At 35.3% G+C, this 18,692-nt stretch overlaps 1 protein-coding gene across 4 annotated transcripts; it reads right to left on the reverse strand.

The window, feature by feature from the left end:
- Positions 1 to 381: 381 nt before the first annotated feature.
- LOC141377165 (hyaluronan-binding protein 2-like) lies at positions 382 to 17,137 on the reverse strand. Of its 4 annotated transcripts, none has more exons than XR_012389228.1 (14): positions 14,306 to 14,553; positions 13,927 to 14,068; positions 13,755 to 13,841; positions 12,120 to 12,227; positions 11,929 to 12,045; positions 11,635 to 11,745; positions 9,817 to 9,988; positions 9,449 to 9,543; positions 6,947 to 7,255; positions 5,960 to 6,242; positions 3,374 to 3,516; positions 1,956 to 2,090; positions 1,734 to 1,879; positions 382 to 702 (listed from the first exon to the last, which is right to left on the reverse strand). XR_012389228.1 is itself a non-coding variant. In XM_073920781.1 (14 exons), the coding sequence occupies exons 1-14, from the start codon at positions 14,363 to 14,365 to the stop codon at positions 538 to 540; spliced, it is 1,845 nt and encodes a 614-aa protein (XP_073776882.1). In that variant the 5' UTR covers positions 14,366 to 17,137; the 3' UTR covers positions 382 to 537. The 4 variants fall into 4 exon arrangements, 2 of the variants coding, with proteins under 2 accessions (XP_073776882.1, XP_073776883.1); XR_012389227.1 differs by having other exon boundaries at positions 6,947 to 8,122; positions 9,111 to 9,543; XM_073920781.1 differs by having other exon boundaries at positions 6,947 to 7,027; positions 14,306 to 17,137.
- Between the last annotated feature and the right edge of the window lie 1,555 nt (positions 17,138 to 18,692).

Below are 18,692 nucleotides of genomic sequence, written 5' to 3' on the forward strand. Positions count from 1 at the left end.
ATAATTTATCATCACATTTAATTCATTCATACATTTTTGCTGATTAAAACAATTTGTCTAAAATCTTCCTCATCTCTGAACGGCCATGTCTCTTTGAGATCGCTAGAGTAGCAAGTGGCAAGAAAGATTTCTTTTAAATATAACATATAACACTTTTATCAAACAAGTACACATTAAACTGAAAATAAAAATAAATAAATAAAAACACAGATGACATCAGGTGTTTATATAATATATATATATATATATATATATATATATATATTCAAATAGTGCTACACACTACGCCACCGCATCGCCTTGTATATATATAATTAAACAAAAATGTTTGAAAGCTCAAGAAAAATCTATATCACCATGTCATGCAATGAACAAAAAGAATTCTTTGATGACAAAGATTTGTTTTATTAACTCATCAAAAAGATCATCTCAAATTCTACAATAAAAATGTGTACAAACAGCACTGGTAGATCAGAGTACACAGCAAACAAACAAACAAAAAAAACCTGTAGCTTTGAATAATCTTTCTCTGACATGCTACTTTTTCTCAGCAATGTTTTTATTGATCCAGTCCAAATATTTCATGACTCTGGTATAAACACCAGGCTTGTTCTTCTCTCCACAGCTGTCTCCCCAGCTCACTACACCGTAGACATAGTGTGTTTGATTCCTCTCACAGGTGAGAGGCCCACCAGAGTCACCCTGTCAGGAAACAAGTTCAGTGTTTTATAGTGGTACAGTGTGCTGCAGGTCAATTGGACTCACAAAATTGAGTTGCTGAGGATTTTCTCATTTACCCTCCAAAATGTGATATTTTTCTTTAGCAGGATATTAAAAAACATGCTTTTACTTTAAAAGGTGATTAGTTGGCTTTACTTAAATGTAGTGGGTAATCCCATTGATTTTAAGGTGATTAGTCAACTTTAGGGGGCGAAGCAGTGACGCAGTAGGTAGTGCTGTCACCTCACAGCAAGAAGGTCGCTGGATCGAGCCTCGGCTCAATTGTCGTTTCTGTGTGGAGTTTGCATGTTTTCCCTGCGTTCGCGTGGGTTTCCTCTGGGTGCTCCAGTTTCCCCCACAGTCCAAAGACATGCGGTACAGGTGAATTGGGTATAGGCTAAATTGTCCGTAGTGTGTGTGTATGCGAATGCTTCCCAGAGATGGATTGCGGCTGGAAGGGCATCCGCTGCGTAAAAACGTGCTGGATAAGTTGGCGGTTCATTCCGCTGTGGCGACCCCGATTAATAAGGGGACTAAGCCGACAAGAAAATGAATGAATGAATAGTCAGCTTTACTTAAATTAGTGAGTTAACAAACTGCTTTTAAAGTGTTTTGTTTACTTTCAGTTAAAAAAAGTGAGTAAACGGATTGTTTTTAAAGCAATTAGATGACTTGCCTTAAAAGGGGAGTAAGGCCATTGCTTTTAAAGTGATTATTTGCCTTTAATGAGTTAAACTGTTGCTTTTAAAGCAATGAGTTGACTTTTTAAAATATATTATTGAAGTTAGTAAGCTTGTTGCTTTAAAAGCATTTCGTTGACTTTACAAAATGTAAGTAAACCTGTTGCTTTTAAAGTAGTTTGTTTACTTAAAGTAAGTGAATCCATTGCAATTTTATCAATTAGGTAAATGAGCTATGTACATCATCTTAAAAATGAAGTTACATCAACTCAACAGTTTACCAGTTCTTTTTTGGGTGAACTATTGCTTTAAAGAGTTAAAATAATGACCAACCTGACATGAGTCCACTCCTCCTTTGAGATAGCCAGCGCAAAACATGCCATCATCCAGTAATGCCTCATAAACCTTATTGCTGGAACAAGCTTCATGAGAAATCAGCAAAACCTTTGCATCAAGCAAATGCATGGAGCCATGCTCTGCTACAGACACAAACAAAAAGAAATCAGATTAAGTCATTTCAAAGATTAAAAGTTCAAATTGACATATAAAACATACATGTCTCTGTTGCTCCCCATCCAGAAATGCTGCATTCTGCTCCATCTGGAAAAGGTTCGCTGGGCAAGCAGGCCGCCTTTACAAACTGATTTTCCTTAGCACATTCTCCATTAGTGGCTTTCAGTTTCAACAGAGCTGCAACACAGCAAAGAAAATAAGAAAGATTTATTATGTAGTTTGTAGAATTTCTCCTGATTTTTTAAAATAGCAAGATTACTTCCCACCAAATTTGTGTAACTTTTTGAGTATTCTTGTTTAGAAGTTATTATTATTGTTTTATTTTGAAAGTTCTGTCTGTCTTTTTGTTTTGTTTTTTCCTGAGTTTTAAGATGTTTCATAGTTTAGACCTTATTACTCAGTTTTACTTTTTTCTCTAAATCAGAGATGCCCAAACTAGGTATTGTTGGCCCATTCTAACCTTTGATTTGGCCCACTATTCCATTTGAGAAGAGAGGGAGAATTATGGGTTGGTGGTTGGAGCGAATATCCTTGAAAAATATTGTTATTTCCAAAGTAATGTAACCTTTTCTTTGTTTGTTTTGTAGTTTCTTTAGTTGTATTAAATTCATCAGATAAAAAAAAAAAGTTAAAAGATTGTCACTCAGTGGATATCAGGCAATGTACAAGACAAGGCAAAGGCAGGTGCATCTTAGTGTATTCAGCATTAAACTCTGTTGTATTAATGGAATGTTTATGTTTTTGCTGTAATAAATTCATCAAACAATTTTTTTAAATATACTGCTTTCGTTAATATAATGTAAAACAATGTTTTTTAGTTATTTTAAATTTGGAGATTACTTATTGGAAACTGTTATGTACCTTCGGCTTAAAGCCCTCAGTTAGGTTTGATTTTTGCCCCTTCATAAGAAAAAGATTTGGGCACCCCTGGTCTAAATGAAGAATTTAAATTAATAAAAGAGTAAGCAGATTCTGTCAGTGATATAAGTATTGTGTACTGAAGGAAGCAGTGGAACTCATGCAAACTATTTAATTTAATGAGACGATGTAGTGCATTTTGGTACTCTGTAATCACTGAGTTGCTAATTACCTTTTGCAATGCATTGAGAAATCATATTAGACCCCTATATAGGCTGCATTCCATCGCTTATACACTGCTAAATCTTTCATTACATATAAAAGATTTAATTCGAAGTGCCCAGTTTGTAATAATTTAATTTAAAAATTACACTTTAGTACTCATTAATGCTTTCATTCAGGATTGCTACTATAATATGGAATGTAATTTTCCACTACAGTGTCTCACTAAGAATGACTCCCACACAAAATATTGACCAATAATAAAGTAATGAAACATAGCTAAGGACATATCTGAGAAAGAGAGTCACATATTTTGATACAAATCTCTGGTGAGAATGAAACAGAAAGCACCGGAAAATCAAAAGAAAAGCAATTCTCACCAATATCATTGTAGACGACGTCAGGGGTTTCCTTGAACTTTTCATGAATGATTGTTTTCTCCACCAGCACAGTCTGATCTGTTGGTTCCTTTTGTACCAAATTCAATCCTCCCAATACAACGCTGTACTCAAAGTTTTTATTACTGTACACAACACAACAAAACAAAAGCAAAACTGTGGTTTAAAATAACAACAAATAAGTAAAAATTATTTAAGGATATTTAAATAATACTGCTAAATTAAATGTCATGCTTCTTTTACTGCATATTACAAGGCTCCTCCACATTAAACTTACATTTTTTAAAACACTTAAATATTGAAAACTAAAAATTACAATGCTCATTTTTAATTAAATCAATGCCTTAAAATGAACTGAAGCAGTTAACAGTTGTCATGGATTTAAAAAAAAAAAAAAAGCCTGGATGGGATGGGGCAAAAATTACATAATGATCTGTTTACTTAGTCCTGTCCATGAGTCAACTAACACTGCCCACTACATGATGTAGGGAAAAGTCCAAAAGGCAAACCAATATTTTACCTTGTTTAACTTTAAACATTATGTGCATATTCAAAACTTCCATCAGTACTCAAAGGTGCCACCTTTCACCAAACCCTTAAGCTTTGAAACTCTAAATATTAAGGATCTATGTAACCAATCTTTAAGATCCTACAGTACCTTGTTCTCCTGCGTTTTAAGTCTAGGTGTTTTTTATCCTCAATGTACCCTGTGCTATTTTTTGAAATTGTGTTATAAATGATGCACTTTACAAACACTCTGTACCTAAAGACATCGTATAGATGTATATACTACCTGACAAAAGTCAATCCCAGTTGTAAGAGCAACAAATAATAACTTGACTTCTAGTTGATCATTTGGAAAAGTGGTAGAAGATAGATTTTTCCGATGAATAATCTGCCAAACTGCATCCCAATCCCAGATAACTTTATTAATAAGTTATATGAGTCATTGCAGTCAGAGATGTATGGATGCAGTCCTCCAAGCTGATTCACACTAATTTTTTTTTTTTTTCAGCGCACCATGACTTCATATTTTATACTGTACATTATTTTTGTTAAGTGACAAGACTTTTGTCTAAGCAAAATCAGACCTTACTGTCCTAATTACAGAATTAAAAATCAAGTCATGATCATATTTTATTTTGGTAAAATTTGTGTTTTCTTGAGGCATTTAGCTTTAATTTAAGCCACTTCTGATACCAAATGATCAACTTGAAGTCAGGTTATTATTTGTTGTTCCTAAAACTTTGATAGGCGACAAGATTTTTATCAGGTAGTGTAGACCAGCGGTTCCCAACAGGAGGGTCCCGGCCCACAAGGCTGCCTCAGCAAGCTTTATGGGGGGGGACGCCATATTTTAAAAATTTCTTAGCAGTGGACAATTAGTAGAATGATCATGTTGCCTTAGTTCATTTTATCCCCTAGCTCAGTGGTCCTCAACCACCGGTCAGTGGATCAATTAGTACAGGGCCCCACAAGAAATCATTAATTGTTTCCCTTTTCCCGTCTGAACGATCTTTTATTTTGAAAAGTCTTTATTTTGAAAAATGACTGTATTCTTACGGTTACATCTCAGTCACTTTAGCGCTTAAAAGTTAACCCATAAGCAGCAAAATGAGTAAGACACAGATGTCTTTAGAAAGTTTCCTTACTAAGGGAAAAAAAGGCCAAGCGAAGGACTCACGAACTGCCAAGGTAAGGATTTGCAACTCATTTGTCATTAAATCAGGTAAATCCATCAAGTCTGTGGAAGAAGATCAACTGATAGAGATCGCAAATGACGGCGGCCACTCAGGGGCCAATCGCATATCGTGTAAAGTTCACATATTTCTAGAGTTTTACAAGTCAATGAACCCCGCTAGCGCACCACAAGTCACATGTCAAGAATATACCGATCAGCTTCAGCTTGTATGGAGTTTTCATATTTCGGTAAGACTAATTTTCTCCAACAAACGCAGATCAAACAAACACTGCAGTGCTTTGTAAGTTTCTCCTTAAATAAAAGTTGTATTAGAGTGACAGCACTGCTTTGTCAGCTTGGCATCCTTGTGACCCCTCGTCAGTTTTTTGCTTTTATATTTTACATTAGGCTATTATTTGTGCATAGACATATCTAGATATAGAATTAAACAGACCGCTTGTTTGAAAACAAAAAATTTTTGTCATCGTTTCTGCTAACTTATATCAGATGAGACAATCATTTTATTAAATGTGGAGGGGGGCCTTACAATATTTTCCAGGGGAAAAGGGGGTCTCAGGCAAAAAAGGTTGGAAACCACTGGTGTAGACACTGCATATAAGAATGTTGGACACCAGTAACCACTGACAACCTATAGTAGGACAAACAAATCCTATAGAAATCAATGGTAACAGTTTCCTACATTCTTCGGTATATCTTCTTCAACAGAATGTTGAGTAAACACACATAACGGTGAGTAAATGTTGAGAAAAATTTTATTTTTAGGTGAACTATCCCTTTAAGTCTTACTCTTTGTTGTGTTAGCAACAGCACCATTACACAATTTCCGTTGTCAGTGTACTGTATAATACTTTAGATGCCATACTCACATACAATGGGCCGCAGTCAGCACCCAGCAAGGCTTGACAAGAGTTCCTCCGCAGATATGTTTGTACCCTTGGCTGGATCCTTTAGGTCTGACCTGTACTGAAACTTGCCATGGATGTGCTCCAGGAATAGCTTTAAGGCCTCCATAAATCCGGTTTAGTTGTTTTTTGGGCTCAGGTTTTCCACAAGTGTTAAAACTGCTTGTTGAAGCATTGACCACAGATACTGTGGTAGGTTGGATGGTATTTTGGGGTGAACTGGTGCTCTCTGGGGTTGTGCTGGGTTCTGGTGGGTGGCATTTGTGGAAAATATGATGAGAGTCAACAATGGTTTAGTTAAAAAAAAACAGTTCAATAAATAAGAACCTGAATGAACTTAAATTGTAGACATAATTGATGGTTAATAGTGGAATATTGCACAGCTTTTGTTATCATCATAGCAGAACGTGTACAGTTGGAGTTCACTGATTTCATAGTTAATCACATGTTTTGTTTTGGGCAGGCATTTTCAGCAATACGACTCCATATGGTCAAAAATCAAATATTATTTAGTATTTTGAGATAATTTTTGTACATTTTGTTTTCCTGTCATGCGTCTATAGCAGTTATGTTTAAATCACTTAAATGTTGAATATTCAGTAAATGATGCCAAGTTTTTCTCTGTAAAATATTGCAAAGTCTTCTGTTTAGACTTTGAATGTCATGTAGCCTTAGCTTTGTCTATTTTCCTTTCATCGCAAAATTATTCCCAAAATCTACAGCAAAATCCACATCAGGAAGCTGTCATGGGATTGTAAACGGTTCATTGTATGCATACGTTAGATTCCTTTTTGTTCGCGAGTGAATACATTTTACATTTACTAGAATTAATGATCCCAGTCTCAGTGTTACTGGACTGTATCAATATTGCAATGTACTGCATTTAGAATGGGATACAACTAGATTATATAATGTGCTATTGCTTAGTAATGTGTAATTAGGGGGTCTTACCTGTCTTAGCTGGTACAGTTGGTTGGTGAGTAGAGGGTGGGGGTGTATGTGTAATGGGTCGAGTTTCCGCGGTGGTCGGCGCTATTTTTGTTGTAGTTGATGTGGGAAAAAAGTGCATCACATAAGTATAAACTTAATTTATAGCAAACAACATTCTTTTAAGAGTTCACACTTAGCTGATGATTGATTATTAAACACGTTCGGTATGCTGTCCCGGAAGAAAGCCCTGAGGTCATAAGATTCTCAAGCCCAGGGCTCCCCGTTTTTGCTGTAAGTCAACAGTGCTAACCATTGGGCTGCCGTGCTGCCCTATCAAGGAAAAGGGAGGAGGAGTAGGGGTGTAAGGGAGGATTCTTCAGGACGAAGATAACTGAGGTAAGAAACTCTGGGTATTAATAGTAAGTTAGGAATCATCTGATTGGTCAATCATGCGTTAGCTAATGTGGGACCAGCCATGGTCAATCATAAGCATGTGATCCTCTTGATATTAGTTTATAAATTAACTTCACATAGCAACTTTGTTAATTTGCCTATCTCTGATGCGGGAAATTGTCAATTCTAATCCTGCCTTTGATCATGGTGAGTAAATATCGCTCTTCTGGCCTTAAGAGTTACACAAGAGGTTGTAGATTTTGGCATCCTTGTTAGTGCACCTACTTGCCTGTGCTGGGGAGATGTCAGTTAATAACCTCCTTGGAACATGGTGCAAGAACCTGACTGGGAGTGTGGTATAGCAATGTAAGTGTAAAAGCTATGTGCTCGGGTAAACCTCACTCTTCTGGCATCAAGAAGCTGTAATAGCTTATGTTAGAAGATACTGTCTACACCTGCTTCCTATGCCAGTTCATATCTTGCTCAGAGCAGAATGACTAGAGCTGGAGGGGTTTACATTAGTGCTGTGACCCAGATGCTAGTGAGGTAAGGTGGATTGAGTGTACGGATGGCCTGCTCGAATTACCAATTGATGTTAGAAGTTGTGGTCTTTAACATTCTTGATCTTCATGTCTCAGGTGCCAAAAATGTTGGATTCCAAAGTGGATTTAAATCGAACAGAGCAATCCATGTAGAAGTGGAATGGTTACATATTGTAATGCATTTGCTGGATTAGAGATGGTTCAAAGATACGCTAATGTATTAATGTAACAGATATACATTACATTCACATATGGTGTCAGTCTTAAAGGGATAGTTTACCCTTTAAGACTGACACCATAGGGAAAAGGGATACATTTCAATATACTTACTCAACTGTTTCCAAACATTTATGAATTTATTTATTCTATTGAACACAAAAATAGATGTTCTGAAAAGTGTTTCCATTGACGTCTATACTAAGGAAGAAAAATACTATGAATGGTTGCTGCTTTCCTACATTCTTAAAATATATTTCAAGAGTTCACACTTAGCTGATGACTGATAATGAGCTTGCTTGACATGCTGTCCTGGGAAGAAGCCCTGAGCTCAAAAGATCCTTGAGCCCTGGGCTACCACCCATTTGCAGGGCAAACTCTCAAGAACTCTCTCGCTAATTAGTGGCTAATGACGATTGCTTTATGAGGGAAAATACTTTTGGCTTAGAACTTGACTATGGAGCCAATTTGGTTTAGTCAATTTACTTTTGACGTATGTCTTTGGACGGTGGGAGGAAACTGGGGAACAATGGGGAAACCCACGCAAGCTCTGTACAAAAACGCCAACCTGCCAAGCAAGGACCAGAACCAGCGATGTTCTTGCTGTGAGGCAACAGTTCTAACCACTAGGCTGCCGGGGGAGGAGAAGGAGGAAGGGAGGATTCTTCAAGACGAAGATGACTGTGGTATGAAGACTATGGTTGTTTATAGTGTCTTATGAAACATCTGATTAGAGAATAATTTTTTTGCTAATGAGGGTCCAGCCGTTGTCAATCATAAGAACATGATTGTCTCGAAATTGGTTTATAAATAAACTTCACTTTGTGTTCAACAGACGAAAGTAAGAGTTTTGACACTGGTATTGGGTAAATATAGCCTATTGAGGAAACAATGACAGAATTAAAGTTTTTGGTGAACTATCCCTTTAATGTTTTCTTGTTTGCTTAATGGGTTGTTCACATGTGTTATGTTGTAATATATTTTTGGGGGGAGGGAGGGAGGGGGGTGTTTGAAGCGCCAATACAGGTGTCAGCCAATCAGATTGCTTTATAAAAATACTTTCCAGCAGACAATAGCCTATCACTTTGGACAATAGGAGAACATCAAAATGATGAAAAAGCTTATTGTGGTGGGTAATTGCCCAGTCTTTCTTTATGTACCATGTATGTATGAACTATATTTCAATCTAGCTTCAGTCTGTTTATGTTGTTTTGCAGTGCAATGTGATATGCTATGAATTATTATGATGATTTCTTTTTCAGCATGGAACTTCAGTCTTTTGTAAAGTGTCAACACACACTCTTGTGTAAACGCATTAGAGTTCGTGATGGAAAAGCATCAGTTGATATGCTGTCATTATCATTAGTCTTACCTGGTGCGCGACATTTTTTAAGATCACAATATTCCCATCGAAGTTTCCCTTCCTTCTTTATAAAGCACCATGGCTTCTTATCTCCATCAGGGTTTCTGTTACACAAAAGGTAATATATTTGTAGTTAACTTTAAATTGCATGTTTATTGCTGGTCAAGCTCAAGTCTTTGTTTTTATACATTTGCATTTGCGATAGACTCCAAAAGCCTGAGACCTCACTGAAAATCTTAAATAAAAATTCTGTCAGAGAGATAGTTAGACAAATGTAAACCAAATAATTTTTTTCAAATTAAATGAAGGCCAGAAGAGTTTATATAAATTCTCCAATCTCACTTGTATCAGATTATTAGTCTCAATTTTTTTTTAACCTGCAGAAGTTATGTGGTCCCAGGCCTCCACCTGATGCAAATGCTACTGTTGGATAAGCTCCTTTATCCAGAACAAACTCAGAGTTCCAGTCGAGACAATCGTCCCCGTCCTCTGTCTCTGACACCTTTCCTTTGTATGACTGACCATCCCCCATATAACAGTCATTTGGGTCTGAGAAAGAGTCACAACACATATACCATTAAAATAAAGCCTTAGTAGATAATAAGCAGAGAGTCTATTTAATAATAATTCTAATAATCACTGGTTGAAATGTATTTACAAATTTACCTATAGTCAACAAAATATCAAAAATTGGGGACAGAGCCTTTTGTTCTCTCTCCCAGAACATTTGAGGGCTATACAAGTCTTAGATGGCTTTTAAAAAGGCTCGCAAGACGTTTTTGAATATTTAAATAGCTAATATTAAATTTACTTTTAGGCCCCGTTTACACTGATATGTTTTAGTTTTAAAACAGCGTTTTAGAATGAAAACAATCCAGGTCCACACTGGTGTTTCACCTAGCTTTTTTGAACAGCTCTCCGTCCACACTACACCGCTAAAAACGCACATCAAGCATGCAGTATATGCGCGCATCTGAGCTTCAGGCAGTCAGCAGGTGTTTTGAGCACAGAAACCCTAGGTGAGAGCTATGCACATCGGACAGTTCATCAAGACTCTACTGCTGGATCTAATCTCACTATATTTGTTTAGATGTGATATTTAATTCATCTTGTTGTCTATATTTAATGACACATTTCCCAACTTTGGTCTTTTAAATCTATTACTTGTTACGCAGGTAACGTGTTTTGGCTGAGCGCAAAAATAAGTTAATATATTTATTAATGTAACCACATACAGTGACTCTGCACATTTGACTGATTGCTTGCCTTTATTTCCTATAATGTATAAACTAATTGTACGTTATTCTTTTATAATGGACATTATTGATTATTAAAACTGATATTCAGCAAAAGAGATAGTATGTATTGTATTTTTCACTGAACATAAAAGGACGCAGTTATGGTATAGTCTCCGCTTTGTTATAAATATGCATACAGTGAAGATGACAGTCATATAAATATGTAGCTACACAATGCCTTAACATTTTTGGCATCTGTTTAGTTAATATCAAAATCATGTTTGCATTTTATTGTTGAGATAGTGAAACACCATAGCCAGGGTGATGTGAATGAGGTTATGAAGTACACTGTTCCCAGTAAAGATTTACCCGACGTGTCCTCGGGAGTTTGTTTTCCATATCAAACTTGCTAATTATGAACTTAGAAGGAAAAGTTGCAAGACTGAACATTGTGTAAGCTACTTAATATTGAGGGACAAGCCCCAACCATATATGCGAACGTCTGCAGCCACGCCTCCGTTTTATTTTCAGATGTCTCTGTTTTCCCTCCATCCACACTAACACGGAGCAGCAGTGTTTTAAATCAAAAACTGCCTCTTCAGCGTTTTCAAAACGCTCAGTTTGTGGTGCTTGAAAACTCTGAGGTAGTGTGGACGGAGGGAGTAACCATAGCAAAACTTATGCATTCTAAAATGAAAACGTGTCAGGGCTTTAGTCTTTGAGAAAATTTTAGTTGGTAGCTGATTTTAACATGTACTTTTGTTTTATCTCATTATGTTTTTTTTTTCTGTAGCAATTTGAGATTTTAATTAAAATGTAAGTGCTTCATAACTAAAAATGTATTATTATTATTATTATTATTATTAATAATAGAAGGAACCATTAAAACAAAGTGTAAAATGTTAAATTATTATGTAAAAGAAATGCATCTCTGTAATGATGGCAGGATATACTGACCGACTTGACAGTATTGTCCCCTGAAACCCTCTGAGCAGACACATTCAAAATCCCCCTCCTCTGCCACACATTTGCCATTATTCTGACAAGGGTTTGGATTACATGGAGTAGCTAGAAAAAAAAGGAAGATATAAATCATAAATCAACAAATATACAACTTGCATATTTCTGCAAAGATATACATTGCTCATCCAGATTGTAGAGTAGTTTACTTTTTGTTTGAGGATTCTAAGCCCAAACCCAAAATCTGCTTCTGAGAGACATGGCGCATGAGTTCAGTGCTGTAAGTCTTACGTGTTTTGCAGTTTGGTGGTGCAAAGGGTGGAATGCACTTGCACCGATAGTATGGAGGAGATAAGGTCAGAAGACACAGTCCCGTTCCACAGGTTCCCCTTTTACAAACCCTTTTAGCTGAAACACACATCACATGTATCTCGGTGAAGCCTGTAAATGTGCAGGTAGAATTAAGTGAGCACATACTGTACCTTTTTCACACCTGGAACCCGTAAAATGCTTGGTACATTTGCATTTGTATGTGCCTCCCCTTTCGATACACGTTCCTCCATTCAGGCATGGACTTGAGCTACATTTTCCTGAACAAGCAAAGGGGAAAAATGTGTTTGATTTCAGTTTACTTCTGCACTACGTATTTTTTCAACCTTAAGTATCTGTTTTGCACGACATCTTGCACAATATTGTTTGTTTTTTACGTCAAGTATTGTAAAGTCTGTATGTTATGTGTATAGTAAACTATTTATAGCATAGTTTGATTACTGCCTCAGTATGTTAGTTCGAATAGGTTTAAATATTGCTCTTGAGTCCAGTTTTCTGTTTATATTTATGATTGTTTATTTATGGAGCACCGTGCTCTTGCGAGGCATGAAATTTCATTCCACTTTATGTCCACACATGTAGCTGAATGACAAAAAAGCTCAACTTGACTTGACTTCAGTTGGTTTAAGTTTGATATTGTCAGGGTTTGGTCAAGAGAATCTAAATTTCAAGTTGCACTTTATTTAACAGAACATTAAATCACTAAGGAAGATGAGAGTACAGGGAAAACTGACAACTGCACAACAACGGCACTCAAAAAAAAAATCACTGCTTATTCAAACTACTTATTTAAAATTAGCCGAAACAACACAGTTCTTTAGATTTTTTAAGACAACTTAATAGGTTTATATTTAACCCACTTAAATTTGTTATGTTTACTTAATCAATATGTGTTGGGTCGACATGAATGAATTGTATGAAGGAGGCGAAGAACTGACATACTTTAAATAATTTTAATAATGAAAATAAAGAACATAAAACACACGGGACGGCAATTCCTCTGCAACCACCAAACTCAAAGCAAACAAAGTAGCTGTTATTAGCTAGCCTGTTTAGTGAGTCCTCAAAAGAATAAACAAAACAAATCTTGGAAATTGATCACATAGAGCAGGGGTTCCCAAACTTTTCAGCCCGCGACCCCTAAAATAACAATGCTGGTGAACTATGACCCCCAAATTCCTCAGAGGTGGTTATGAATATACAAATGTTGCCCACATAACAATAGGCCTATATAAACATGAGCATATTGACAACACAAAAAGTGCAACAGTCTAACAACCATATCATTTATATAGTCATTTATTAATTATTAACCTCAACTAAAGAGACTGGTGGACACAATGTTTTCAGCACAAGTCTATTCTTGGTTCAGTTGTATACAGTGGTCTGTATTTATTTTTTTATGTATTTGATTGCCATAAAGGTGTCAAAGTTAAACCAGGTGCTATAAAATCAACCTACTGCATCTGACACTATCGCTGTGTTTTTAATCTAACATAAACACACCAATCCTATGAAAAAAAAAAAAAATCAAAGGCTGATGGCTTTTTATTTGCATGTTGTTGTTTTTTTTTTTTTTTTTTTGTTTTGTTTTTTTACTATTAAAGGGGTGGTCCAGAGTGTATTTTTAAGGCTTCTTTATAATGTCACTTTTGATCAATTGATTGTATTTTTATTATATAAAAAGCCAACATTTCTTCCAAGGATATTGTGAAAAATCTTGTTAGACTTTTGTATTGTTGTGTATTCGCACAATACACTGGAAAATTGTGATTACTGAATCATACCTCTACGGCCTTGAAGCTCAAACAGCCATTCATTGGCATCATCGTCATCATCTGAGTCGTCTGAAGTGGCAAACTCAGCCTTCAGGTCTGAGATTAGTAATTTAAATCAATATTTGCGAATACACAAATTCAAGCATATAAGTTATATTTTAACCAGAAGGAGACCGCTTACACTCAAGTCTTGCTTTGCCTCTCCTTCCAGGATGTTTAAAAGGCCTCCCATTGCGTTGTCGAGGTTTATCACGTTCACCTTGTTGATCATGATGACCATGCTTATCATGTTCATCATGCTTGTCATGTTTCTCTTTCTTTAGCTGTTGAGAGGTAAGAAAACACCAGATTTTTTTTATCATTAAGATAAGCTAAATGAATAATATGAATACAGGTGCAAATACAGTATAATCAAGGCAAAGGTTTGATTTAGATCATAATTTTAGTGAGGACCAAAGAAAGTTAATACATCTTTATAAATAATACAGTGTTAGAATTTCTTAAGCTGTGCACTGTAAAATATAAGTATTCTTTATAGTTTCATAACTGTTCATACATACCTGTGCAGGGATAATGATGGCACAGAGGACAAGGAGCAACAAACACAGCTTGAGATTCATGCTGGCCGTTGATTTCTGGAGTAGTGAATCACTTCAGATCATATTCGGTGTATAAGGTCAGTGTCCTGTGTGTGTGTGTGTGTGTGTTTGTGTGTTTGTGTGTGTGTGTGTGTGTGTGTGTGTGTGTGTGTGTGTGTGTGTGTGTGTGTGTGTGTGTGTGTGTGTGTGTGTGTGTGTGTGTGTGTGTGAGAGAGAGAGAGAGAGAGAGAGAGAGAGAGAGGTGGGTCTGTGAATGACCAAAACCCACATTTTTTCCACAGTTTACCCGTGTGCAGCATGTATAATCAAGAGCAATAGTTGTAATTTTGTTGTATTTATTTTGGGATTTTGATACTAATATCAATACAAAAGATTAAACAAATATTAATGTGGCATAAAAAGTGATGATTACAAATTTCTAAATCATGAATCATACTGAACACAATTTCTGCAGAGAATGGACTGATGGATTGGCTGGCAGTTCACAGATCATATTGACAAAGTGGGATGCTGTTTGTTTAATTGCAGACTTTGTCCAAAGTGTGGATTGTGAAAGCATCCAGCAGAGGAATAATTATATAAACCTTGAGAAGTACTACAAATGCAGTTGTATAAAATCCATTATGTTTATTTATTTATTATAATTGTATTTGACAATGGCTTTAGTTCTCATCTGTTTGCACTTTAAGATCATTAGTCAAGCTCAAAACATTTGCAAATAGGCTATATACTAATCTCATCTAACGAATCATATTTTTGTCAGTACTTTTAATACTAATGAAAACAGATGGTGTAATTATAACACTAAAGAGTAAGCGCTATACTCTCTAAAGCTTCTTGTTTTGCCTAAATATACAGTATAATGACATTAATTTCAAAATCCTCATTCCATGTCATAAGGACTAAGGAGTAACCTTATTTCTTTCTTTCACATCTGAACAACATGCCTATATAAGAAATTATTAAGAATTAAGAATTCACACATTTCTCACACACAGTATAAATATTAAATGGCAATATTTTCTGTATCGTCCGCAAATGATCATTCTGCTAGTATCACGCATGGTGAAAATAGTTTAGAGCCCTTTCTGCATATCCAGTCTCTGGCCACAAGAGGGAACTAGAGTATTTTTTACCCAATTGATGCAATTTTTTTTTATTATTATTGGAACGTTCAAAATGAGTACAAAAATATACAGAAAATGTATAAATCCTATAACAACAAAAACTAGACAACAGAACAAAGCAGGACAAAAAACAGAAACAAAAAATAATGCCAGGGGTAAAATAAATTACAATGGAAAATTTTAAATCTATCTCAAAGAATGGTCACAGTGATAGTCATATTGTTAGATTCACATAGTGTTATTGATTTTAAAGCTTTAACATTGCTGGAGGTAGGGATTGTCTCCAAATGATATTTCAACAAAACAAAAAAAAAAAAGGGAAACAAAAGGAAACAGGGGCTTTACAGACAAACATTTGCATTTGTGTCTGATTGATGCATATGAAAATGTAAGTGATTTGGGAAGTGATTAAACAAATAGGATCAAAGCAACTGATTAAAGAGCCATGAGTTGTTGTGCACATTCCTAAGTTTTTTTGATTGCTAAATAGGAGAAGAAATGCAGAGGTGTGAGATTAGTAAATAGTTTATAAATACAGCTACAAATGCCTTATTCTTGGCTTGTATAGCATATGTGCTTAATAATAGTATTTTGATGCCTAATTACAAATTAAGTATTGTATTGTTTACAAACCAATCATTTAAAACAGGGGTCACCAATCTCGGTCCTGGAGGGCCGGTGTCCCTGCTGGGTTTAGATCCAACTTGCCTCAACACACGTGCCTGGATGTTTCAAGTATACCTAGTAAGGCCTTGATTAGCTTGTTCAGGTGTGTTTGATTAGGGTTGGAGCTAAAATCTGCAGGACACCAGCCCTCCAGGAACAAGTTTGGTGAACACTGATTTAAAAGATGGTGGTTTTTAAGCTAATTTAAAATGAGTAAGTAATTGATAAATAAACCATTCAAATGAACACTTTTACTTTTATTTTTCAGGCGTAATAGTAATAGTTACTCTGTAAATTTATAAATGCTTTGTTAAGATATCTAAAGTGAGGACTAAGGTTTGATAATCTTATAAATAACAAATCAAGGCTCAGTTGTACTCTAATCAGAAAAAGGAAATAAATGACATAGTGATTTAGAACAACAGGAACATTCATTTCAAGGTACTTCAGGTAATAATCGTGACATGTATTGACATACGATGCTTTTTTTTTGCAGACTTATTTAATACTTTAGTTCTACTAGTGATTGAACTGAGGAAACAGTTTTGAATCAAACTGAAGAACCGATGAAGCTATAAAAATAGTTTATTCATTTTATAAGCATTAGATGTAAAACATCTGCTTTTGTATCATTATTAATTACAATAATAATATATTTTATTTTGTGATTATGTAAATCAATCTGTCATTTGACACAGAAACAAGCTCTTAAAGAACCAGTTTGTGAAAATACTGTACGATCAGATTTTTTCTTAAATGGATAAATTCATGTTATGTAAAATTTCCTTCTTACTCCATAAGACCTCAATGTATCACCTTTAGCAGCCACTCATGTAATTTTTGAGTGTCCTGTTTTGCTTTTAATTGACTCTTATAATGGAATTGGATTTTATGAATCATCATCACCATTAAATATCTTCTTTAATGCTTAACAAATGTCACCTCTTGGATGGCCTGTGGGATATTAAAGGGGTAGTTCATACAAAAAGAAAAATTTCCCTATCATTTATTACTCCTTGAAAAAAAAAATTATTATGTTAAAAACAAAGGAAGATATTTTGAAGAATGTTGGAAACCTGTAGCCATTGACTTCTTTAGTTTTCCTTACTATCCCTTTAACAACAGTTTAGAGAAATATTAGAAAAATATTAGATAATGTATGTATAATGTTTCCCATTTTTAGTGTAACAGAAACATCCACAGACACACTCTTTTCTTTTCCTTTGTCTTGTTTATTTAGCGCAGTCTCCAGCTGTCTCTAATTTATGCGTCAGTCACATGATGAAGACAGAAATAAATGAAGCCTCTCTCAACACCCTACTTTCTGTTATAGTGACTGTGTGTACTGTTTGTTTAATCTGGATTATTCATTCATTCATTTTCTTTTCGGCTTAGTCCCTTTATTAATCCGGGGTCGCCACAACGGAATGAACCACTAGCTTATCCAGCATGTTTTTACACATTGGATGCCCTTCCAGCCGCAATCTATCTCTGGGAAACATCCACATACACACATTCACACTCATTCACTACGGACAATTTAGCCAACTCAATTCACCTGTACCGCATGTCTTTGGACTGTGGGGGAAACCGGAGCACCTGGAGGAAACCCACACAAACGCAGGGAGAACATGCAAACTCCACACAGTTTGCGTCGCTAATCTGGATTACTGTTTTACAAATTATAATAAGATATTTTTTTTACCTTTTTTTCCACACTGTTTCATTGTAAGACCTGTATTACTTTTGCAATTCTATTAATATTACAATAATAATAACATCATCATCATCATCATCAAGTACATATTTTTCACACACTGTTCTATAATATCCAATGCAATCATCAGTTAATCTAAATAAATAAACAAACACACATTAATTAAATTAATAAATAATAATAATAATAATAATAATAATAATAATAATAATTATTATTATTATTATTATTATTATTATTATTATTATTAATATTAAATTAATTAATCAATAAAAAAAACACAAACAAGCACAGCACCCTTAAGACAAACATTGAAAGGATTATTTTGCAATATTAATATCCTAAATCACGGGACACTGAATATAAGTGCAAAACAAGCAAAATTAGACATAAAGCTTAAGAAAATTTCTGTTGATGGAGAGCTCATTACAGAGGCAGATGAAGAATTCAGTTCGGAATGAAGGAGAGGAATTGTGTATTGCAGTCAGGACAGATGGTTGCCTCTATTGCGTAATCTGTTTCTGCTATAAATCGTTTACAGAATGTGATATCACATGTTTATCCTCCTAGTCAGTGTTCCACAAGCGCTTTCATTGCAGGTGCTTTGGCTGATGTTTTTACTATGACCTACTTAATGCTGTCCAGGAGGGAAACTCTGAAACACGGCAAAATAAACCAAAGCCCTCTCATGGGCCTTGTACTTTAAATTAAGCACATTTAATACTTAAGAGACTGACAAGCTGCTTCAGTTTCAGTTTTATTAAGTGTTACGTACTGATTTACTGCTTCTGAGGCCTCAGTTTTCTGTCATTTGTTAATGTTAGTCAAAACTAAATGG

Source organism: Danio rerio, chromosome 13 (genome assembly GCF_049306965.1).
Source record: "Danio rerio strain Tuebingen ecotype United States chromosome 13, GRCz12tu, whole genome shotgun sequence".
Classification (NCBI taxonomy): domain Eukaryota; kingdom Metazoa; phylum Chordata; class Actinopteri; order Cypriniformes; family Danionidae; genus Danio; species Danio rerio.

Bases quoted from the DNA above. Each gene is read 5' to 3' on its own strand.
- LOC141377165 (XM_073920781.1), bottom strand. From the start codon at position 14,365: ATGAATCTCAAGCTGTGTTTGTTGCTCCTTGTCCTCTGTGCCATCATT. The intron at 11,746-11,928 runs GTAAGACTTACA...TTTTTTTTCTAG, and splicing joins ACCACCAAACTGCAAAACAC to CTACTCCATGTAATCCAAAC. The intron at 2,091-3,373 runs GTGAGAATTGCT...GCTGTGTTGCAG, and splicing joins CGTCGTCTACAATGATATTG to CTCTGTTGAAACTGAAAGCC.